The 24,482-nt window shown below is 56.0% G+C and overlaps 1 protein-coding gene across 3 annotated transcripts; it reads right to left on the bottom strand.

Moving 5' to 3' along the window:
• Positions 1–569: 569 nt before the first annotated feature.
• ZNF335 (zinc finger protein 335) lies at positions 570–19,062 on the bottom strand. 3 transcript variants are annotated; one of them, XM_037044179.1, is made up of 28 exons: positions 18,591–19,062; positions 17,668–17,918; positions 16,081–16,321; positions 15,159–15,236; positions 14,611–14,916; positions 14,389–14,520; positions 13,389–13,535; positions 11,736–11,988; positions 11,476–11,653; positions 10,424–10,536; positions 9,007–9,025; positions 8,783–8,899; positions 8,616–8,692; positions 8,372–8,532; positions 7,462–7,694; positions 6,555–6,651; positions 6,336–6,430; positions 4,646–4,905; positions 3,629–3,740; positions 3,168–3,542; positions 2,309–2,451; positions 2,071–2,225; positions 1,830–1,933; positions 1,660–1,737; positions 1,382–1,465; positions 1,236–1,301; positions 1,077–1,158; positions 570–992 (listed from the first exon to the last, which is right to left on the bottom strand). In XM_037044179.1, the coding sequence occupies exons 2-28, from the start codon at positions 17,866–17,868 to the stop codon at positions 865–867; spliced, it is 4,035 nt and encodes a 1,344-aa protein (XP_036900074.1). In that variant the 5' UTR covers positions 17,869–17,918; positions 18,591–19,062; the 3' UTR covers positions 570–864. The 3 variants fall into 3 exon arrangements, with proteins under 3 accessions (XP_036900074.1, XP_036900073.1, XP_036900075.1); XM_037044178.1 differs by having other exon boundaries at positions 1,077–1,301; positions 14,389–14,517; XM_037044180.1 differs by lacking the exons at positions 17,668–17,918; positions 18,591–19,062 and adding an exon at positions 17,585–17,659.
• Between the last annotated feature and the right edge of the window lie 5,420 nt (positions 19,063–24,482).

Genomic DNA, 24,482 nt, shown 5'->3' on the forward strand with positions numbered 1-24,482 from the left:
TAGGTCCAGGCTCACCTCATGACCCCAGGGCTCTGGTGTCTAACTTCTCACCTTGCTATCCCCACAACTGGGACCCTGGTGGCCTCAGCCTCTGTCAAGCAGGTCTGGAGTCCAGAGCCTGCACCATCTATCTGGTGAGCCCCACACTCCCACTGCTGAGCCTGTGCTAGTCCCCCCAGGGAGCAGAGGATGGGCGGCCATGCCCTGGAGGAAAGCTGGACACCTGGCCCTGGAACTGGGCAGCAAGTGTTTTACAGGGTCAGGAGGAAACAGCTCAGAGCCATCGCAGGCCTTACCATGGCCTCTGTTCAAGTGGGCTCCTGGCTGCACTGCCCTATGCAGACCTGTGTGTGGAGCAGGTGCCCCTCAGGGCCTGGGGGCTCTTCCAGGCTGTCAGGCCTGCCCTGCTTTGGGGCTACTGTACTTACACGGGCAAGGCTGGATGCACTGCAGGCCAGGCTGCCTCCACCTCACTCCCCCCTGTGGCTGTAACAGGCTTCACCTTTCCTTCTGCTCCCCAAGTCTTGCCTGCTTCATGCTGTAGCCACAAGTGGACAAATTGAGCTGGCCAGGGCTGGACTCTGGTCCCTTTATTGAGACTGAGAGGCCAGTGGGTCCATCCAAACAAAAATAAATTTCTCTCCCAAAGCCTGCCTGCAGGCTGGGGCACCCAGCATGTCCCGGCTGGTGCCCGTGGTTGTCCCCCAACCCCCACAGCACAGGTCTAGCTCCCTTGGAGTGACAGGATGCTGGCTTCCCAGTATCCGGAGACCCCAGGTGGAACAAGGACATGGGTCCTGGTGGGGCTCCCCCACCCCTGCAGGGCTGGCCCCAACATCCATGGTCTGTGTTGTGCCCTGGGGCTCAGTCATCGGTCAGGGTGATGACGTCGTACTCGATGCCCTGGTGTTGCAGCTGCTGGATGTGTTCAGGCACCGTCTCCTCTGTGCCAAACAGGCCCTGGGCTTGGGCCATGGCAGCGTCAGCCACCGCTGCCAGAGGAGGGGAAAGGATGGTGAGCCCAAGGCCCCAAAAGCTAGGCCTGGGCCCCATGGTCCTCAGGGCTGGCACCATACCTGTGACAGCCGAGTGTGCTGCAGCCTCGAGCTGGGCCTGTGTGACGAGCTGCTGGCCTGGGGACACAGGCACATACTGGATCTGGAAGGGAGAAGCTGGTGAGACGCCTCGGAGAATCCTGCCCATGCCCCAGCTCCACCGGGCCCCTCAAGCCCTACCTGGGACTCCTGAAGGAATGGGGCGCCTTGTTCGTACTGGATGTGTGTGATCTGGCCCTCCTGTACCTGGAGAGAGGGGCCGACCTGGTGACTCCGGGAGGAGCTGTGCATCCCCCTCCCCTCTCCCACCCTCACCCCAGGCCTACCTGGATGTGATGGCCCTCTGGGACTACAACGTACTCCTGGGGGAGGAGGTGCTGCACTCCATCCTGGGAGATGATGTACTGCACCTGAAGGAGAGCGGACAGCAGGCAGGTGCCAGGCCCTGTTCACCAAGAGCTCAGCAAGGACATTAGAGCAGGGGGGCTGGGGACACCACTGGCAGCTACGAGCACACACCCTGGGAGGGGTGGTTTGGGAAGCACCGCTTATCCCCAAAGTGGGGCCTGGGATGTGGGCACTCACACTGAGGTGTTCTACTTACCTGGTTGTCAGAGGTCACCAGATGCTGCACCGTCTGGCCATCTGCTGTGGTGATCTCTTGGATGTAGGTGGCTTCCTCCTGCCACAGGCAAGCCAGTGCTGTCCTCAGCTCTCCATGTGTCCCAACCCTGCCCTTGACCTGCCAGCAGGGCCCTCTGCGCAGGTTCTTACCTGATTGGTCACTGTCTGTTCCTGGGCCACGATGATGTGTTCCTGGCCCAGGGCCTGCTGGAGCTGTTCTGGGCCCAGGACCCCGTGACTGGACTGCAGGGCAGCTGGGTGGAGAGGGGAGGGTGCTCACTGGGGGTGCCAGGAAAACCTGAAGTGGCCTGGCTCCCACCATGGCCCAAGGGTGCTCTCTGGGGCAATAGCTCAAGTCCCTGGTGTACCCTGGGTCCCCGGGGCAGCTCACTGTGCAGTGTGGCCAGTGTCTCATCATCACTGTTCAGGATGATGGTCTGGGTAGGGGGCTGGGCTGAGGCCCGGGCAGTAGGGGTCCCTGTCTTTCTCCCATCGGGACTGTGTAGCCGCTGGATGTGGAACTTGAGGTGCCCATTCCGGTTGAAGCTGTGGAGAAGGGACGAAGGCTCAGGGGTGGCCCTACCATGCATGCTGCCCAGCAGCCCCAGCCCAGCCGTCCCCAGCCTCACCGCTGCCCGCAGAGGTGGCATGAAAAAGGCTTCTCGTTGGTGTGGGTCAGCACGTGCCGCCGCAGGTCCTTCTTGTTCTTGGAGGCAAAGCTGCACTGGCTGCACTGGTGGGGCCGCAGGCCAGAGTGCTGCACCATGTGCGCCTGCGGGGGACCGAGCAGGCGTCAGCTGGGCTGGACAGGCAGTTCCCAGACAGAGCTGTAGGGGAGCCTGTCCCCTGAAAGGGCTCTGCGAGGAGCCGGACAGAAAGCACACACCAGACCAAGATTTGGGGCTGCACACTTACAAGAGCGGAAAGCCACGGGCTCGGCCATTAGGTCACTCGGGAAACCCTGTCCCTGCTTTCAGACTCAGTTTATCCCAAGTAACACTTTCAGATGGAGCGACCCCTGACAGTCTCCCCCAGCCCTGACATTCTAGGGCCCTGGGCCCAGCTCCCCAGTTTCAGCTGCTGTGAGAATTGAGTGTGTGGCTGGATCTGGAAATCCCCGGGGAGAAGGAGGGAGCCCCCCAACTGGACCATGAACCTGCCCTGGAACCTTCCTTGGACTGTGTGCGCTCTGTACTCTGAACCTGAATTTCCCTAAGCATGCCTCCACACCTCCTCTGTGACACCCCCCGCACCCCAGGCCCATGTGACTTGTTCCCCTCTGTGATCTGCCATGGGTACTGTTCACTCTGGGGACACTGCTGGGTACCAGCCATGTTGTCTGGTCTCCCTCCCCGCAGACGGAGCCACCTGAGTGCCTTGCTGAGTCACCTCTGACTAGAGGGAAATGGACAGCTGGCTCGAGGGGGTGTTTAGTCAGGGTTTGTCACACAAGTCGGTGCCAGCTGGGGCACAGGGGACTGCACTTACCCGGACTTCGGGCCACTGGCGGGCACTGAAGGGGCAGTCGGGGCACTTGAAGGCACTTGGGCCAGCGTGGGCCCGTTTGTGACTCTCCATCTCAGCGCGGCCGAAGAAGGCCTCGGCACAGATCTTGCAGGAAAATTTCTTGGATGACGCGGTGGCTGCAGATGGTGGTGAGGGGGGCACTACTAGGCCCAGGGCTTTGCTGGTTGTAGGAGGTGGGGAGGCAGAGCCCTGGGGGTCCCCTACTGGGTGAGTTCTGGCTGGAGACAGGGACTCAGGGCCATCTCTGGGCACCCCCCCACACTGCAGCAGAGGCCACTTGGCTCCAGAGGTGAGCGCATCAGGACTTGGGAAGGAGATGGAACCATCTGCAGTCAGCTGTGGACAGATGGGAGTATGAGGCGCTGAGTTGGTGCGGGGGTGGGGGGCCGGGAAATGGGGCAGGGTGGGCTACCCAGCCTCACCTCGATGTGATGCAGCTGGGTCCCGTCTGCTGCCATGATGTAGTGGGTGCCAGCTTCCTTCAGGGTGTCACTCACAACCACAGTCTGGGCTGCCTCCCCTGGGGGCTCCTCACTGTGGGCACAGAGGAGGGGAGAGGAGAACCAGGGTTCTGAGGGACTGGGGGCCCAAGGAGGCCCCTTCCCCAGACAGTCATCAGCTGCAGGGCGAGCACACCCAGGGTGGGCCCTGGATCAAACCCTGGCTCTGCTCTTCACTGGCTGAACCTCCGCTGTCTCTGCTGTCAGTGGTGCAGTGTCTGAGGTACTGTGCTGGGTGGTGACCCTGCCACTTGGTGGGCATGGTGGGAAGCTTCGGGGCGGAAGCTTGAGGGGTCCAGCCCAAGCCTGGTCAGGTGGGGTGTCAGGGCTGACAGAACCCACAGCCCAGGAGCAGAGGGCAGGTGCTGTGACTGGGCTGCCAGGCCCCGGCCCAGCGACCTGACCCCCACCCCTGCTTCCCAGTTCGGTGCTTAAATTCAGGCCTTCCTCAGACAGCCTGGGCGTTTGGTCAGCACATAAGATACAAACAGTTCTGTCCCAAGCTCACTCAGCATGGAGGAAGCTGAGAGAAGATGCCAGCAAGGAGCCCGAGTTTGTTCCAAAGGTCAGAACTGGGAAATGCCTCAGGGATCATCCAGAGCAAAGAGCACACGGGCTCCGGAACCAGAGGGAGCAGGGCTGACAACCTCACCCACTGCATGTCTGACCCCCCTGGCCTGCTTTCTCATTTGTACAATGAGGGAAACGTGGAGCTCACGGGAACGGTTTAGGTGAGTTCACGGACATCCACTGCCTGGAACATCTAAGTGGCCACGAGACAGTAGCATCTGACTCCTGAGGAGATGGCCCCCTCGTAGCCCAATTGTTCTATAGGTATTAGAACAATTGGCAGCTTGGGTCTGGATGGGCAGGTCCTCCCCTGACCCCCTCAGCACACTTACACCGGGCTGAGGCAGCCTCGCAGGCCGCAGGCCTTACCTGTAGGGTGTGCCGGGAGCTGATGTCCCCTCTTCCATAGGGGGTGCTGTGATGACACTGTACCCAGCCCCGCCAAATGGACCGGGTGCCAGGGTGATCTGCTGTAGGTCAGGCTGGCCTAGCTGGCTCTCGGCTGCCACTCCGCCCCCCGGCTCTGCCACATGGAGGGTTACCACTTGTGCAGCGGCGCCCGAGGGGGGGGGCTGCCCGCCGGGGGATGCCAGCTGTGCTTCCCCATCCTCCGACTTCACCACGGCCACCTGCAATGGCAGCAGTGCACATCTGGAGCAGGGTCTGCGGGAGCCGGGGTGCCAGGCCCTTGGCTATCCCAGGCTCTGGCCAGATCCCGTGCTGTCAGCACTCATTTGCACAACCCCAACTGTGTGTTCTTTCTGAAACACAACCCGGCTTCCCAAACCCCAGCCAGAATTTGGGAGAACCACACAGCCCTTCCAGGGGTACTGGGCAGTGTCTGGAGACATTCTTTGGTTGTCACAACTGGAGAGGGGGTGAAATGGGTGTCTAGGGGGTAGAGGTCAGGGATACTGCTAAATTCCAGGATGCAGAGGACAGCCCCCATCACGAAGAATGATCTGGCCCCAAGTGCCAGGGTTGAGAAATCTTGGCAGACAAGCAGCAAGCCACTTAAAAAAAAGAAACTGGGGGTGAGCGGGATTTAGCAATTTGTACAAGAGATAAAAGACGGATTTCTACCCTGGCTGGTGTGACTCAGTGGATTGAGCACGGGCCTGTGATCCAAAAGGTTACTGATTCGGCTCCCAGTCAGGGTACATGCCTGGGTTGCAGGTTTGGTCCCCCAGTGGGGTGCGTGTGAGAGGCAACAGACTGATGTTTCTCTCCTTTTTTTCCCTCCCTTATCCTCTCTCTAAAAATAGGTAAATAAAGTACTTTTTAAAAAAGATTAAAGTGTAAAAAATGAAACCTAAGTCCAAATTAATGTTCATATAGTTTGGGGGTGAAAGAGATCTTTCTAGGGGTGACACCGAGGTAAAAAAGATCAAGGACATTTAATTATCTAAAAATAGAAAACTTCTCTACACCCCGAAATGCCACAAGCTAAACCCTATGAAGATTCCCAGGCCTAACACCAGGCTTCCCCCGGTCTCCCAGCCCCCGGTGGTGTGCCGCTGCCCCGAGTTCTTGAAATTTATCAACTCAGATACACACTCTGCACTTTCCCAAGAAGCTGGGACACAGGACGCACACCCAAACCTCTCCTTCCTTAGAGAAGTGTGGAGCGTGCGGAGGGAGGGGAGACAGGGTGCAGGTGGCCACGGGCAACTGGATGGAAGGGGTAGTGGTCCCGACGGTGAACTTGGGGGAGGGTGGGCCTGAGGTGCAGGGAAGACAGAGGGATCTGGGGGGGCCTCGGGAGTCCATAGGCCGCAGGAGGAAAACTGAAGGACAACAGGGGCCCCAAAGGCACGGAGGCGGTGCTCACCGCTCAGCACTGCAGAGGTCGCAGGTGACTCTGGAGAGTGCAGCGGGAGGTCCCTGCCCTCCCTGCCCTGCCGGGCCTCCCTGGCACCGTCCGCGTGTGTGTCCATGGGGTGTCGGTGCATCTGTCTCACCCACTAACGGGAGCTTCCCAAGGGTGGGGCACGTCCGCCTACTGCTCTGCTCTCCTCTCCACCCGGGGCCCAGGTCAGAGGTTCCCCAGGTGGCTCACCTGCAGCGCCGCGCCCCCCAGCTCCCGCTGAGCGCTCATGTTCAGTAGCAGATCCAAAGCTGTCTGCGTGGCCATAGCGGTTGACTCCTCGGCTCCTGGGTTGGATGGGCCTGAGACTTAGAAAGGGCTCGAGAACTGGCACCCAACCTCCTCCCCATCCTCCAGCAGGAGCCCTGCCTCTGCCCCACACTCTGGCTCCCACCCTTCCTCAGAGCTCACCCTGCTGGTAGATGATGGTAGCGCCACCCAGGGTGTCAGAGCAGAGCAGTGGGGGTGTCTCAGGTGACTGGAAAGATGCTGCTGCCTCTGAAGGGACCTGCAGTGGGGGAAAATGGCCAACCCTGAGAGAGGGCAGCTCCAGTCCAAGTGTCACGGGTACAGGTGCCTCCTGAGTGTTGGGCATGTTATGTTGGCTTCTTTCACCTTCACAACCCAGGAATACCTTTAAAGGTATTTACCAGCCCAGTGCTGCAGAGAACTAACTGGCTGAGGCTCAGAAAGGTGAAGTATCTGGCTTAAGATCTCCCTGCCAGTGAGTGGCAGAACCGGGACTTGAACATGAGACAGATTCCAGAGACCATGTTCTATCAACACAGTGTGACGGTGCACCTTTTAGTGGGGGAGTGGACTGGCAATGTACTCAGCTACAGGCCTATGCTTGTTAGCCTCTTGCAGTTAGGCAGTGTGGCCATGTGGCTGAGCAGGAGCTTCTGGTAAAGGCCAGAAGGAAGCCAAGTGGAGAGACAGCAGTCCTTCTGCTCTCCCCCCACCCCTTCCTCCTGCTCCTTGCCTAGGATGTGGCTAGGAAGGCTGGAGCTCCTGCAGCTACACTGAACCATTTTTCCCCTAAGAGGGCTGGGAAAAAATAGAGAGAGCTTGGTCCCTGGCTAATCACGGGGCCACCACACCAGCCCTGGACTGCTGACCTTTGGACTTCCTTCACATGAGAAAATAATAAACCGTCACCACAATAAGCTCCCGATATTCCCATCTCTGTCACTAGCCCGGAAAGCCTCTCCTAGTCCGAGCTGAGGGCTGGCATCCCTGTGACCTCCACTGCTCTTTAAGGCCAGGATCACTCTGTTGTACCCGAGGTGCGATGACCACCCTGCTTGGCTGAGCTAACCTCAGGGGGTCCTGGGGAACTGGGGAGCTGTCCAGGGGCCACACTGTGCTGCTGCTTTAGCTCCTCAATCTGTTGCAGAGAGAAGAAGGGGCGACGGCGGGACGGGGGCTCCTCGGGGTGGCGCCGCCCCCATTCCTCGAAGCTGCTTGCGTGTCGGCACCGTACGTGCAGGCGCAGGTTCTTCTTGTGCCGGGTGCTGAAGTGGCAGTATTCACATGCAAAGGGCTTGGCCCCTGTAGGCACACGTGGGGGGGTGCTTGTGAATGCTGCTGCCGCACCCACCCTCTCAGCACCTCTCCAGTCGATCCCCTCCCAGGTGTTCCTTCCTGAGCTCAGGCACACACACGCGCAGTCCATGGTGGTGGGCCAGGACGGAAAGGAACCAGGCCTGCCCTCTGCACTCACAGCCCTCCTGTGAGTGCTCCTCTTTCAAGGGCATGTGACCACATGGTCCTCTTGTGAGTCACCAGCCCCTAGGCACAGTCTGGTGAAGGGGGCCCCTGGTTTCCTTTCTCTAAGCACCCTCTATGTGTGCCCACCACAGCACTGGGTACCCAGAATAATGAACCTGTTTGGCCGTACGCCTTCCATGGAGCAAGTGCAGACTGATGCTGTCTCTGCTGCATCAGCTGCTGAGGGTGGGGCCTACCTGCAATCTGCGCCCAGCCCGGCACCCTGCAAAGACAGGGCTTGGGGCAACTGGGCCTCGTTTTGTGACGGAGGGAAAGTGACTGACCCAGGGCTCTGACAGCAGGGCATTGGGCTGGGGCTGGGGTGAGAAGGTGACCCCACGGAGGGGTCCCCTTTCTGATAGAAGGGTTCCAGCTGCTCCCATGGCTGAAGGGGGAATGGAAGGTCAGAGCTGAGCCCCTGACTGAGGGCTGACAAGGAGAGGTGGGGCTGGCCTGACCTGTGTGCTTGACAGCCACATGGGACAGCAGGAAGTCCTCCCGGAAGGTGCGGTAGGGACAGAAGCTGCATTTGAAGGGCTTGTCGCTGACATGAGACAGCTGGTGGTTCAGCAGTGCCTTCTTGTCCTCGCAAACAAACTCGCAGAACTCGCACTTGAACCTGGGGGTGGTCAGAGGGAGGGTGGCTCAGCCGGGGGTGGGGGTGGGGATGCTCCGGCCCCATGGGCCTCACAAGAGGTATACCTGCGGTTGGCGACAGCCTGGATGTGCGTGAGCAGGTGCATCTTGAAGGTGTAGCGCTTCTTAAAGGACTTTCCACACTGCAAGGGGTGGGCTTCGTTGGCTGGGGGACCACCCAGGGAGGCCTTAGTCCACCACCACCACCCCCGCCCAGTCCTTAGTCCACTCACCTTGTCACACATATGGGGCTTCTCAGTGCTGTGTGTCTTCATGTGCTGTGTGAGTCTCTTCTGCATGGGGTAGACACGGCCACACACGGGACAGGGGAAGGAACTCAGCTTTGGGGTCTGGGGAGGGGTGAGAGGGGGCCAGATGGAGAGACCTCACTTCCAACCCCCACCCCGTAAGCAGCCCTCAAGCAGGCTCCCTTCCCAGGCCTGGGCCCCAGACTTACTGGATCTGGCCTCTTCTTCCTGGAGGAGAAAGGTACAAGGGTTAAACCATCACTTCTCCAAGCCCACCCGAGACCCCCAGGCCCCAGGACATCTCCAATGTCAGCCCTGAGCATCCCCACTCCCCGCCGGAGCCCCTTGTCTTAGTTTGCTGGGGGGACACTGAGAGGGTGCTGTGAGTAGGGTCTGCCCTGCCTGCACTCAGGACTGGCGCACCCTTTCCCTCAGTCAGAAAACACCCTTGCATTTTCACGGCTCTGAGGAGCCCCATCGGAAAGAATGCAGTCGTACCCTTGGTGTCTCCGGTCTTACTTGGACACATGACTCTGCCTTTGCATTTTCTTAAGAAAAGCTGTAATCACCTTGGAGAGGGGGCTTTCCCACACACACAGTTTGAGATCTGAGGACTTATAAGAACTTTTACATCATAATTTGTGGCCCAACAGTTGGATTTTTGCAGTTTGAATGCTGAGGCTGGTCACAGAGCACATCTCTGCTCCTTGGACTTGAAAAATGCCTGCAGAATGAAGAGTCTCTCTGTGCTGTTTGAGTCTGTTGCTAAGTAACCCCAAAGCTTTTGTTTTACAAGCCTGAACTAGAACTAGAACCCTGGCAAATGCCTAAACATTGGGTTCCCACTGTTCTCATATCATAGCCCCACCTGCTGACCACTGAGTCAGCCCACTACTGAAAAACCCCGTTGCCACCTCCGATCAGAAAACAAACGACGTTAAGGTGTGCAACGTGTTGATCTGACAGATTCATGCACTGTGATATTAAAGAAGAAAGCTGATAATCTGAGAGCATAACCTTGTTTCCCTAGCAACCCTTCTTTTAAAAGCCCTGCCACCCCTACCAGGGAATCTTCAGTTCATACTGAGGACTCTGTTCTCTGGTGTGCACATCACACCTGAATAAGATTCTCCTTGAATTTCTACTGAAAGTTCTGTTGACAGACCCGCCTGGTGGATCCCTGTACCGAACCTGCTCGCTGCTCCTCCCTCCTGTGAAGCTAACCCCTTTCTGAAGCTGCAGGTCTAATCATTAACTCAGTGAGTAATTACCCGGCCCCCACATACTGGTCCTCAGTCTGCTCTCTCAGCGCCATGGGAGACGAGTGTGGATCAGGGGTCTGGAAGGCCTTTCCATCATTCATGGAGCCCCTCTGGAACACAGTCTCCTTTAACGCCCTCAACAATGGCTGCCCGTCTTACAGATGGGACACTAAAGCTCGCAGCAGGGCACCGACTAAATCAGGGGCCTTAAGGGCCTGCTACTGCCCCGTTCTGGGCCAAGTGGCCTCACCTCCAATGTTGTGACGTGCTATCAACGGGCCTGGCCCCGAGCAGGGCTGCCTGAGAACCGCAGTGGCCTGGGCTCCCGCTTCCCCACCCTGGCTGCCCTGCCCACACCACTGACCGGTCCCTGCTGTGCACGGCTGCATGCCGGATGACGTCTTTCCGGTACACGCTGGTGTAGCTGCATTCGTCACACTTGTAGGGCTTGCTGCCCACGTGGTTGAACATGTGCTCCTGGGAGAGTGGCAAGAGGACAAGGGACTGGGGCTCAGACTCCCCTCCTGCTGCAGTGCGCCTGTGTCCACAGCACTTGAGAGTCGGGGAGCAGGCTCACCACACGGGGCAGTGCTGCCAGCATCGGGCCTGTGAGGGCTGGGGACCTGCTCCGATTATACCACCTGCTCTGCCCAGGCCCTATCCCCCGACCATTTGAGAGGGGGAAATGGAGGTTCAGAGTGAAGTGACTTGCCAAGGTCCCACAGTGACCTTGTGACTTGAAGCTGAACCCAGGCAGCGCAGCTCCACAGCCTACACACTCCCCACTGCAGCCTGGGACAGTCCCCACTGCCACCAAACCCTGGGGTTCCAGAGAAAAACTTCCAGGTCACGGTCCCTGTCTGAGGGGCACTCTGAGCAGGAAGGAGCACAGGGGCTCTGGCCATTTCTCCTTGAGGACCCTCCACCCCAGTGATGGTCAACTTGATGCCTCGCTTTGGTCCAGACAAGCTGCTAGCCAGTAAAATGGGACCAACGACCCTATTAGAGACCTCCTTGGGCTGCGTGAGGATGAAATGAGAGTGGTCTGCAAGTCCTGGGGGCTTGGCCCCCAGGCCCCTGTGCCCCCTGCCCTTGAGACACATTACCACCATCTGCTAGGAAACTTTCTAACATAACGAATTAGCCAAAACCCAGATTTACTGCCACCTGCTGGCCATGGTGGTGAACAAGCAGGTCTATTATGACCACCATACAAACCGCACCCCTGGAGATGCGATGCTGCTATGCAGTGTGCAACGGGAAAAACCGCCACAGCAGCCCAGACATGGGTCACCGAAGCAACAGGATAGGGCACCTGGGAAGGCAGTTACCTCTACTCCCTGGCGCCACCAGTCAGTTGGCTTTGCCTTCTCCCATGCCCCGCCCCGCCCGCCCACCCTTCTCTGTAGCTCGCACCTTGAGTGAGGACCAGCGGCGGGAGCGGTAGCTGCACTGCAGGCACTTGAAGAGCTGGGGGTCTCCGGCCTCGTGGGAGTTCACATGGAAGCGCAGGTCCTCATGGGACAGGAAGCGGGAGCCGCAGATGCGGCACAGGAAGGGCCGCAGAAGTGGTTTGGGTGACTTGTAGTAGTACCTGCCAGGAGGGTGTTGGGGAGAGGTCGGCTGGGCAGGGGCCGCCCTACTGCCTCCCCGACCCTCAGCTCTGTTCCACTTACTTGCGGTATTTCTTGCCTAGGAAGCGTCTGGAGGGTCGGCCACGGCGGCGGGGCGGGGTGTCGGGCTCCTCCTGGCAGGTGGGTGCTGTGTTCTCGGCATCTGACTGGCTCACGTTGGGGTCCACGGGGACCCTATCAGCCTTGCTCAGGGCCACCAGGCGTCCTGGGCCTGAGGAGCTCGGTGCTTCGGGGTCCTGTGGCTCCGGAGGGCTCTGTCCACTCTGGGAACTCACTAGAGGCTCTCCTTCCACACCTGCCACAGACGTGACAGAAGCCAATCAGAACATTTCCCCCACGTGGTCAGGGTCCAATCACTCACAGGCACGTCTGGCCAGAGTGCAGACCCAGACAGCCCATGGTGAGAGCACAGGTGTGCTCCCTGTGTCCGTGGCACAGCATGACTTCAATGTGACAGTCTGGAGCAGTAGCCAGCACGCTGGGGACCTCTCGGCCAGGAGACCTGTGTGCTGGCTTCAGTCTGCCAGTGACTCGCTGTGTGTCTTCAGGCAAAGTTATGCCCTCTCTGTGTCTCCTTTTCCTCATTTGGCAAATGGAAATGATAACTGCTGCTCTAGTGACCTCATGGAACGTTCTAGTCTGGGAGCAACAGCAGCCCTTTAACACTGGTCTCCCTAGGGAGGGTGGGCGGTGGGAGGGCAGATAGGAGTATTACCTATTCAAATACATCGACAGTGTTTCAATGTTACATTGTAAAAATCAAAAATGATCCAGACAATGCTGGTAAGATCCTTTTTCTTTTCTTTCTAAGAAGAGTTTATTTATTTTTAGAGAGAGACAAAAGGTGAGAGAAAGAGAGGGAGCGAAACATGGATCAGCTGCCTCTTGCACACGCGCCCAAGCAGGGACGGAACCTGCAACCCAGGCACGTGCCCTGAGCAGGAACTGAACGGGCGGCGACCTTTTGGTCTATGGGACGACGCCCCACCCAAAGAGCCACACCAGCCAGGGTGACATTCTGTTTCTTGACTGCGGTGCCAGATCACACAGGTGTGTTCACCTTGTGAAGATTCACCGAATCGTGCACTCAAGACGAGTGTGCTTTTCCATACACACGTCTCAGTAAAAAGCTATTTTAAAAACAAGATCACAAAATGTAACTCCCTCCAAACTGTATGTACCGAGAGAGCCGCCATGTGCTCTTTTGTGCGTGTTTATGCCTTAGAGCACCCTAGGCAGCAGGCACCACCACCCGCATTCATGAAGGGGGGCTTCAAGAGGCAGAGGGACACGCTCCAGGTCACATAGCTAGTTAGTGGCAGAGCTGGCACGAGCAGGTCACTCCTGTCCCCAACCTGCAATGCTCCAAGCCTGGACTCCTTAGACAATCTTGGGTCTCAGCTTTGTCCTTCTTCGGTAACTACACTTAACATTTACTTCCCCAGCTCAGCTGTCAAGACTCAGCCTTCTGCATTGTGACAACTCACCGCTGAACAGCCTTTCCATAAAGCTGGTAATCATTTAACTCAGGGTTTCTTGAGCCTGGTCTGGGAGGGATTTCCCGTGTATAAGGAGGCCAGCGGGTTACCCTGGCTTGAGACATGCTGCTCTGCACAGCACACTCAGCCCCCAGGACTCTGCAGAGGCAGGCAGGGAAGGAGGCCACCCCTCGGCGCCCCCACAACCAAGACTCACCATCTGGGAGGTCCGAAGCCTCTAGGCAAGGCAGCTTCCGGGGCCGGCCAGGCCTCCTTCGGGGCCGCAGTGTACTGGGAGTGGGGCGCTGGGGTCGCAGCTGCCGACCCCGGGGCTCGTCCTCAGCTGGATTGTAGTCGCTGTCCTCTGCGGAGACAGTGAGAAAAGGTGGGCATCAATACTGAATCCACCCTTCCAGCCCTGATCCCTTGTCCTGCTCCCCTGGGAAGAGGCCTACCCCCCCACCCCCACCTCTTCCATGCCCACCAGTGACACCTCCTCCAAACAGCCCCCCCGGTGTCCCCCTGGCTGACTGTGAGCATTCCTCTCCAGACTCCTGCAGTTCTTTCTCTGCACCTTTCCTGACACCCACCATCAGCTTACACAGCACCTTCACGGGAATTAGAAAAGGCACCCCTTCCTCAAGACGCTGTACAGTCACTATGAGAACACGGCTGAAATAAACATTCAGGTCTACAAACTCTGCGACTACGCAGGACACAGAGCCTATGACAAAGCAGAAGCCTGTAGCCGAATGTGGCATCTGAGCCCTTGAAATGTGCCCAGCCTAAACTGAGACACAGTAAGTGTAAAATACACACCAGGTTCTAAAAATTAGTATAAAAAAGAAAGGTAACTAATAATATTTTATCATGACTGCACATTGAAACAATATTTTGGGTATACAAAACAAACTTGATTCCATATTTCGTTACTTGGAAAAACATGGCTACGAAAAGAAAGCGCCTGTGTGGCTTGCGTTCTGTCCCTGTCAGACCAGTGTGAGTGGTGCCCTTTGCCGGCGCAGCCGGCGCTCTCGCTCAGTGCATAGGGGTCCTGACCCCAGGGGGCCCCATCCCTCTGTCTCATACAGAAGGTGCCCGGGGCCACGTTGGTGCCAGCTCCTTTCTGTCTCTCCACGGGGCCAGAAGGAGCAGAAGGAGCTCAGTGTTTGCTGATGGGGGTGAAGGCAGCAGGCCTGGCAGCTATGGTGGCCTACCCTCCAGGTCATCGATGGCACCAGCGTCTACGATGTCGTCATCATCTTCCTCCTCTGCTGCCTCTTCCTCCTGGGTCTTGGTTGAGGTGCCCCACTTCCGTGGACGCCCCTTCTTACCAGCTGCAGCTGCTGCTGGGGCGGGGATGACAAGCATTCAGGTCTGACTCTTGAATCCCGCCCCGCCCCCCGGCTGTCCAGCCAGGTAGGCCGCTGTCAGTGCACCTGGACGGAAGTGCCGCTCCCGCATATGGCGCAACAGAGTGGCCTTGGTGCTGCTTCGATACTGGCACATCTTGCACTTGAACTGCTGCACTACCACCACCTCCATCATGGCCTCCAGGCTCTGTAGGTCTGGCTCCTCGGTGCCAGAAGCCGAGGGAGGCTGTCCTGGGGAGCTGGGCCCACCCTGGGCCTCCTCAGCTGGCTCCAGGCATGTGGATGTGGACGTGGGGCCGTCGGCCAGGGCCTCGATGGCTGCCAGGCTGTGGGCCAGGGTGGAACTGGACATTGGCGATGCCATGGGGGCACCTGGGGGTGGGTGAGGGAATCAGAGGGAAGGGAAGTGGAGAGGGAGGTTGGCCATGAAGCTGTCCCTCTCAGGCAGGCCCAGGGATTCTAGAACCCAATGCCCTATCAGAGGAACAGGGGAGAAACTGAGGCTCAGCACAGTACATGACCTGTCAAGATCATATAGTGAGTTTGTGGCTGAGCCTTCCTCTCCTAGCCCATGCCACTGCAGGGCTCCCTGGGTCTGGAGACTGGGGTCTTACCATCATCTGGTCCCTGCAGGATCAGGTACCGTGTGGTCTCTGCCCCACCATCCTCAGCACTGGTCACAGTGATGCAGCCTGGGCAGAGATGTGGGGAGGGGATTCCCAGGTGACAACGACAAGTGTCACTGCCCACACTAATTCTGGCTCACCCGTGTTACTGCGAACCAGCTGCATCTCCCCTCTGGGCCTTGGATGCTGCCCTGCATCCAGGGCAGGGCTACTGGGAAGCCTGGCTGGTGTGCCCTGATGACCCCCAGTCACAGAGATGCCATGGCTGCCCCAGCTGTCCCGCCTTCAACCACTAAACCTGCAGAGTCCCCCTCCTTCTTCCCCAAACTGGCCCAAGGATAAGTCCCCGCTCCTGCACCACTTTTGTAGGGTTGGCTTTCCAGACCACCCCAGGGTTTTTCTAGGTCTTTCCACGCATCATGAACAGAGGTACAGTGCGGGAAACCATGAGCTCTGGAGTCGGACTGCCACAGCCCATGGCCCAACACCTGCTGGCAACAGCAGGTAAATTATTCTGCAACCCCTGCACCTTGGATTTCTCATCTACACTGTGATGATAGTAACAACCCCCACTTTGGGGTTCCTGGGAGGATTAGTGAGCTACTGGAGGTAAGGTGTTTGGAACAGACCCCAGTATAAAGTTAAGTGTTACTGTTTCTGTATTTGTTGAGCTCTTATCGCATCATGCCAAGCATCACGCTGAGAACATTACTGTGCTGCCTCATTAAATCCTCACACCATTTACCTCTCTGAGGCAGGGACTATTGTTCCCATTTTACACATCCAGAGTGGGAGAGGTATTTTCCTGAGTTTGCACAGCCGGGGTGTGCAGAGCTGGTTCTGCAGGCCTCTGCAGGGAAACCCCTGTGGGCTGACCCTTGCCACCCTCTGCCCTCTCTGCCCGACTTACTCTGGATGAGGTCAGGCCCAATGGTGGACTCGATGATCTTGTCAATAGCCGAGCCCAGGTCTGAGGAAGAAGCTGTGCAGTCGGACACCAGCATGTTGGGGTCTGGGAGTGCACTGGAGTGCACGAGAGCTGGGGGGCCACCTGTCACCCCTGCCACCGACCCATGGGACACAGAAGATGAATCAGGTAGGTAGCCATGGGGCAGGGGATCTGCGCTTGAGCTGCTCTCAGATATGTCTTCCTGGGGACAGGAAACAGGGAGAGAGGGAGTTTAGGAGCCAGGGATGGGGCAGCACAGGCTGCCACCCGCTAGATAGAGCTCCTAGGCCCAAGGACATGGTGAGGGGAGTCACACGCATGCTCAGCCCCATTGAGTACCAGTGAGAAAGCTCTCCAGTCACCACTAGTCCCATGGTACCTGGCTCTGCTCAGGTTAAGAGCTCCACCTCCCCCCAAACAGCCAGGTGTAGCTATTTTCATTGCACTTTGGAATAAGTCATTCCCTCTGCCTGAAACACTTCCCAGCACTGCACCACAGCTAAGTCCTACCCAGCTTTCTCCTTACTATTTAGCTAGTAGTTCTTCCCGGAAGCCGACCCTAACCCTGTAGGCCACAATGGGACCTCTCTTGTCTTCAGTGCTGCAGTCACCGGTGTTCTTGCATCACACACTGTTTACTGTGTAGTGTGACATCTCCCAGGGCTGCCTGTACCCTGCATAAGGGCTGAGACCACATCTGTTCTGTTCTCTGCAGTTTCTCCAGGATCCAGTACAAGCTGCACACATGGTAGGCTCACTTCTGCTGAATTAATGAAACCCTGAACCCCAAAATGGGGGCCATGGTGTGCACCTCTAGACTGTGATGTCTTGAAAACAATCAGTCTTGCAGAAAACAACAATGTTAATGGCTAATACTTATTATTATGTGCTGAGCACTGTTTTTTTAATTGTGTTGCACATTCACATAAAAATTCATTTAATCCTCAACAAAAACCCTATTAAGGCAGGTGTAGTCATCATTCCCACTTTACAGGTGAGAAAACTGAGAGGTAGCAGTTCACACCAGGGAGGGCGCCTAGGGAAGTGGCAGAGCCAGGAGGAGACGGTTTTGCAAAGCATTTTCAAGACAACGTCTGGCTGGAGCTCCAGAGACAGCACCCTCAGAAGCAAGTATTCCCACTCCATTTTACAGACAGGAAGACTGAGGCTTAAAGAGGTACTTTACTCTGTGAAGCAGAGGCAGGGGCAAGGCTTGAACCAGGGCATCAAGGACATTGTCCTTACTATACAACCGAATTTAGTAAGGACAGTGGGTAAGACCACAACCTAGATCTGAATACTGGCTGTCAGCGCTCTGTACCTCAGTTTCCTTTACTGAAAGATGTGGGGAAGAATGGTATGTGCCTTACAAGGTTTGCGGCTTAAATGAGAAAACCCGAGTTGGGGGCTTGGCATGGTGCCTGACTCACAGTAAACCAAAACCAAATATTAGTTGTAAGCCAACCTTGCTGGCAGCCTCCCCTTAGCTGCCAGGCACTGCTGCGTGTGGTCCCTGCCTCCACCCATGCCGGTCAGCACGGTCCATACCAGAGAGCTGCTGCCGCGGTCCGAGCTTTGCCCCACTCCGGTGTCGTCGGCCTCCACCGGCCCCGGGGCCGCGGCGGCGTCGCTGCTGTCGGCGGACACGGCTTCCGAGGTGCCCACACCCAAGCCGCTCTCAGAGGGCTCCTCAGGCTGGACAGGCCCAGGGGCCGCGTCACTACTGCTCTCCACCTCGTTCTCCTCCATGGGCTCGGGGGCCCGCCTGACAAGGGGGTGCAGGGTCTGGGGCCTTCAATCTGAGAGCAGAGGTGGCGGGGGCTGATACAGGTGGGACACCTTACTGGCCCTGAGACCCACGCTCCACCCAGCTGCATCCTTGTGCCCATTCCGCAGGCGGAAAGACTGAGTCTCCGACGGGATGGGGCTATCTCGCTTGTACATAGGGGAGCTTCGGGAAAACAGGACTGAGAAGCCTTGTACGCCAATCCAGGGTCCTTTCCCATCCCCGGGAGGGTGGTCAATGGCCGGTACGACCCTTCTCTCCTCCCCTCCACGATTACTGCAGTGTGGTTCGCTCTAAGGGTCCCGTCCGGGCTCAGTGGTTCAGCCCTTCGGCCTCCCGAGTTCCCCCGAGTGTAGGGTCGGTGGTACAGCCCACGGGCACCCATGGTCAGTGGCTCGCTCCCCCTTCCCCTAGTTCCCATGCGGAGGGGGCCGACAACGACGGTCCCGGGGCCTGGCGACTCGGGGCTGTCCCCGGCGCTGCCTGCGCTCCAGGCCCGACGCCATCTTGTGGCGGCGCCAGGTTTCCGCTCAGGCAAGTGCGAGAGCGACTAAAGGGCCTGGGACCCCAGGGCCCTGTTCGGACAGCCCCGCCGGCCGGGACCTTGTCGCCGGGTATCCCCCGTAGCGTGGACTCACTTCACAGCAGGATGCAGTGGGGTGACCTGATTGTAGCCGACGCTCACCTGACGCTTTCGTAGCCGCGTTCTTTTCCGACTCCGGCATCGACGAGGTCGCCATCTTCTTTCCCCTGCTGCGGAGGGACCCATCAGCCTATCGTAGGCCGGAACTACTTTCCACGACGACCGGGTGAAAAACCGGTTTCCAGTGTGCCAGAAGGTGACTCCGAGGCCTCAGAACCACAGCTGAGTCTAGAAAGAAGCTAGAATTTTATATGTCGCCTAGTATGGTTGGCGAAATCCGCGGTGGGTTGAGAACTACTTTCTCCCTGGCGGATGGTTATGTAGGGAGTGTCACGTGTTCACCCCTGGGTCCCAACCTAGGGCCGCAGGCTTGGGCGCGGCGAAGACCGCCCTGGTGATGGGGGTGTGGCTCGCAATGGCCTGACCACGCCTTTCCCGGAACAGTTCAAAAGACCCTGCAGTAACCGGGAGATTTTGACTTGGAGGTAGAGAAGTAAATGTTATCAGTCATTCCTCCCGGCTCTGAACCAATTGCTTAATGCTCTCACCCAGTCGTTAATTGAATCCTTCTCGATTAGGTTTGACGCGCCTTGGCCGATGGGGAACTTAAAATCCTTGTACAGGTGGGGAAATTGAGATGGGATTTACTTAATGTGGCCTTAAGGATGTGGCCCCATCCTTGTACAGGTGGGGAAATTGAGATGGGATTTACTTAATGTGGCCTTGGACCTTGGATGGTCCAAGGTCACATTAAGTAAAGGGACTCTGAAGGCAAGTCCCGTTGTCTGGAGTTGGGCAAACGGAGAGGATTCAATACTTAACCCTTAGTGAGCTTTGTATGCATGGAGCCCTTTTATCCCCAGCTTCTTGCTTTCTGCAGTTTCAGTTACCCAGGGGCAACTGTGGTCTGAAAATATTAAATGGAAGTTCCAGAAATAAACAGTTCACAAGTTTTAAATTACGTATGATGAGTCGTATGACGAAATCTTTGCCCTTCAGCCCCTTCCTGCCCGGGATGGTCCTTTGTCTTGACTTTCCTCCTTGTGTATATGATACTCTCCTTTCAGCCAGTAGGCGACTCAATTACAAGATCAGTTAAGGGGTGGGGGAGAGACACCATGTTCACATAACTTACTACAATGTATTTTTATATATTGTTACCATTTTATTATTATTGCCAATCTCTTGCTGTCCCTAATTTATCAACTAAATTACCTTTATCATAAGTAGGTATGGGTAAACGTAGTACATGTAGGGTTTGGCTGTCCCAGGTTTCAGGCATCCACTGGGGGGTGGGGGGCTTGGGACTACCCCCCACAGCTAAGGAGGCCTACTGTATTTGTTACATTAATGGAGCTGGAAGTTAGGGCGTCCTCCACAGCCCTCTGCTCCATATAGATGGTGTAGATGTATTTAAAGGCCTGCAGTCCTTCAGAAAGGCGTGCCTCTCCTCTGGATGCCCCAAGTGGCATCTTTGGCACTATCCTCTCTTTAAGACCTAAACATTTTGCAGAAGAGCCTGGCACCCTGGTTTATCTTTAAGTCTCTGTTGCATAACTTACTTTCCTCAGTTAAAAAATACAAATTTGTGGGGAGCAGGGAGGAGAATTTTTAAAACTTCTTTTAAAGAAAACCTATTTAAAAAGACAAAAAGTGCTTTGAGCTATTATAATTTGTGTACCTGAGTGTGAGGCAGGTGTGTTCCCTTGTCCTTTCCCAGGAGCAGGTTTTGGTAGGGGGATCAGGAGGCTTCCGGATGGGCTAGGCCCCCTTATGCCCCCTTTCCCAATCTGGCAGGACCAGGCCCCCAGAGCAGCCCCTGGAAAGCTGGTCAACAGTGGCCTAACCGCAGGTTGGTTTTGCAGCGTCAGCCTAATTCCTCATTTCTTCAGAGCCTCCCTCCAACCCTCATCCCGTGCTGGACAGACACATCCTCGCTCGACGGTGTCAGGGAACTCAGTAGTAGCCCACAGTACCCATTCCTATTCCCAGCCCAACTCAGGTGCGACCCTAACCTTGGCCTTTGCCACCAAATCTCAAGGTGGCAGAGTGTTACACAGAAGGCAACAGCCTCGTCATGGAACAGAAGAGGAGCCCAGGGTCCAGAGAAAGAAACTCATGGCCCAAGGGCATGGCTCCCTGGAAACAACATTATCAGAATTACAAAGATGAGCAAGCTAGCCCTGGTTTTCTGACTGCTAATTCAGGGTTCTTCCCATCAGAACACACAGTTTGTAGTTCTGGCCTCAGTTTTGATGTGGAAACTTCTAGAAGCAGAGAAGGGGCTCTGGGTCAGAAGGACATTAAAGTATACCTTTGAGAAAAATGCTGAGGAGAGGAGCCAAGAGGGAAAGAAGGGAAAGCGCCTTCAGTGAGCAGCTAACACACACCAGGCAGGGTACATGTGCTTTGCTGCATCCTGATATATAAAGAAAGCAGGAAGCTGAGGCTCAGAGAGGCAAGTGACTTAGAAGGCACAGAGCAGGAGGGTAGAGCTGGGATATGAAGGCAAATCTGTCGGATTCCAAAGCCCCAAACAATTTAGTTACCATGTGAAGTGTGCTTAGTAATCATAGCACTTAAAATATTCTGTGCTATTTACTGTTCTAGCACTTTATCTACATTAATTTTCTACATTAATTAGCCCTCGTAAATGCCTTGAGGGGTAGTTGCCATGATTATCTCCATTTTAGGTATGAACCAACAGGCACAGAATAGTAAAGGGACCTAAGTAAGGGGTGGGGCTGGGATTGAAGACCAAGCAATCTGGCTCCAAACTCTACATTTAGATTATGGATCCATCACTCGTGTACAGGTTCTTTCACTTTCCCTGAGTCAGGCGGGGTGGTTACTATTTTTCCACTTTGCAGGTGGGAAAACTGAACCCACGAGGGAAGGGTGGCTGGCTCAAGATCCCACAGCAAGATTCCTTGGCTAGCCAATGCCGAGGGCTGCAATTCCAGCCAGATCTCCTGCAGCAGTTAATAGTCATGCTATCGAATGTGTATTGTGCCCTGACCAAGTACCAGGAGCTGATTAGGTGCTGTATCTACAGTTCTAAGCTAATCATCACAGCAACCAGAGATCCTCCATCCTCCTAGTACTCTCAGGATTCCCACCTTACAGACGAGGAAATGGAGGTTCAAGCACAATGAAATGACTTGTCTGAGATCATGCATTTAATGGTCAGCAGATCTGGGATTCAAACCCTAGTTTCCTGACTCCCAGCCCAGTGCTCCTTCCATTGCGTTAGATGCCCCAGGCGGAACTGGGACTAGGCAGTCAGCAGGTGGGTGCTCTGAGACTCATCTGTACCTTCTGTCTCCCTGCCACTGCCATCTATGGGTTTAGCTAAACCTGTTTTTAAAAACCTATTTATAGCTGACAACTGTACCACCACTTGGCATAATGAGCCCCTGAAGTTGACTCCCCATGGTGTAAATTAAGGCTTCCTTTTATTTGTCCTAAATCGTTCTCTTTCAGTATTGGAGGGGCTAGGAGGTCGTGGGGAAAGGCCCTCAGACCAAAACAGTTGGATTCAGAAAACAGCGTGTAGTCCAAATAGTGCTCGCTCGTGACGGCAGTCCCTGAGACCCCAGCAGCAGGTGACATCTATGCAAACACCTCATCTGATCATTACAGAGGCGTGAGGAGCAGGCCGCACCTGGATTTTCTTGTCTTTTAATCTGTCTTCTTTCCTATATTCCCAACACTTAACACAGTTTTATGGTTGTTACAAGGAAGCTACTAGACACTTGTTGAGTGAGTGAATTCTCGTCTTACAGACAAAGAAGCAGAGACACAATAAGGGGATCTAGCTAGGAAACAAGACCTGCGTTAGGTGATGCTGTCAAAAGGGACCCTCATGTGGAAGATTAGTCACAAAGTTCAGAAAGAACAACCAGGGGAAGTTGAGGAAAACCTGAGATTAGCAACTCAGGAAGTCGCGACCTTCCCTGGGGCTGGAACTGTAAAGGGAGGCAATGGCTTTCCTGAGACCAGGGACTGGGGCCACCCAGAGAGGAGCTGGGGCCACAGGGGCCTCACGAGCAGGGGCCGCCACCACAGCGGGGACCGCAGCTGCTGCAGTGAGGTACGATGAAGCCAGTTTAGCATAGACTAACTGATACCAGCGATAGGTTAATGAAGTTCCTATGGCATCTCCTCACCATAATGAAGTTGAGTGAAATGACGTCGTTCAAGGGCCTGCTGTATGTGAAACAGGGATCTTGTTTAACACTGGGGCCCTGTTTCCAAGGACAGTTACTGGCCCATGTAGGTGCTCAGTTAATCTCAGTTGGGCCTTTGAACAATGGCTGAGTTATATATGGTACAGTTATTCTGCCTGTGAGCCCAGGGCTTGTATTTCCTTCCCCTAGCCCCAGGAGCCGCAGAGGATGTGTGCTCACGCCTGCCCAGCCCTGGCTCTGAGGCCTCCTAACAGCTCAAGGGACCATCTTGGAAGGGAAGGTGAGGGCTTCTGGGCCTGTGAGGAGGGGGTCTGCATGGCAGGTGATGGGGGTCTGCAGCACAGAACTAGCAAAGGGATCTAACATTTACTCAGCACCTACTGTGTACCAGGTGCTGCATACACTTTGTTGCGTTTTATCCTCACAGGGGCCTGCCAAGCACAGACTGTTATCCCCATGGTAGATGTAATGCAATGGGGGTTCAGGGAGGTGAGGGCTCTTGCCCAGCTGGATTTGAACCCTGCACTGTCTGGCTCCAACCTCTTCCTCCTTCCATGGTACCAGCTGCTTCCCAGAGGGCAGGGGAATGGAATCGGAGCCCCATACCATACAGGAGGCTCCAAGAGCTGATGCTGAGGCCAGGCTTCAGCTGAGTGACAGCTTGAAAGCACAACTTTGACAGCTGTGCTGAGGCTGGCCCAGAAGCATGTGGCGCTAAACTGGGAAGTCTGGGAACAGTAGCTGTGATCTTAAAGACAAGAGATGGCCAGGGGCTGCAGCAGGGCGCCTCGGAGGTGCTGGTCTGAACAGGATGTCCTTGGGCCTTGCCCCTGGCAGAAGAAGCTCCCTGCTAACTGGCTCCGTGTGTGACCTTGAACAAGTCACTCAACCATCTCAGTTCAGTGTCCTAACTTGTCACACAGGGTTCCCACACCTACTGGGCTGTCACAGAATTACAGAAGGTAATACACAGAGACAGAAGTGGAGCAAGTCCAGGCTGGGGCTCCAATACTGATGAGCTATGTGATCTGAGGCAAGTCACTTCACCTCTCTGAGCCTCAGTGTCCCCAGCTATAAAATGGTCATGGTACATGCTCCCAAATTGCCGTGAGGATGTAGTGATCACAAGCATGGGCCCTGGAGCACAGCTGGCCTGAGTTCAAATCACACTCTGTGGCCGACAAGCTGTGAGGCTTTGGGCAAGCTGCTTGATCTCTCCGTGCTTCAGTTTCCTCCTCTGTAAAATGGGGGTGAATATAAGCACACTCAGAACAGCACCTAGCACAAGTAAGCTCTCCATCACGGTGAGAAATCGTTAGCCCTGGGGCTGGCATCAGTTAGTAGCTGGTTCTGGTTGCATGCCAGGCACCACTTTAATCCTCAAAGCAGTCCTATGAGGTAGGCGACATTAGTATCCCGTTTTATTCATGAGGAACTGAGTTATTCAGCGGTCCAATGACTTGCCTGAGGTCACACAGTGAATGAGAGGATGGACGGGCGATTTGGGTCCCACAGTTTCTAAGCCATGTATCCTTTTAATCCCTAATAAAGGCTCCATAGAAAGTCTGTTATCTGAGAAAGCTTTTTGAAAGGAGAATAGATGGCAGTTATTTGTGTCTTAGTTGGGTGGGCCTTACATGAACTACTAAAGGCTGGGGGACAGGGTAGGGTGGGGAGGGAATAAGTGGAAAGGCTGGGTGCCGGTGACCAGAGACCCACGGGGTAGATACCGATCCGCTCAGCT

Source organism: Sturnira hondurensis, unplaced genomic scaffold (genome assembly GCF_014824575.4).
Source record: "Sturnira hondurensis isolate 20B ecotype Veracruz unplaced genomic scaffold, ASM1482457v3 Scaffold0004136, whole genome shotgun sequence".
Lineage (NCBI taxonomy): Eukaryota > Metazoa > Chordata > Mammalia > Chiroptera > Phyllostomidae > Sturnira > Sturnira hondurensis.

Bases quoted from the DNA above. Each gene is read 5' to 3' on its own strand.
- ZNF335 (XM_037044178.1), bottom strand. From the start codon at position 17,868: ATGGAGGAGAACGAGGTGGAGAGCAGTAGTGACGCGGCCCCTGGGCCT. The intron at 13,536-14,388 runs GTAGGCCACCAT...CTGTCTCCGCAG, and splicing joins TGCCATCGATGACCTGGAGG to AGGACAGCGACTACAATCCA. The intron at 2,452-3,167 runs GTAAGTGCAGTC...GGTCCCCCGCAG, and splicing joins GCCAGTGGCCCGAAGTCCGG to GCGCACATGGTGCAGCACTC.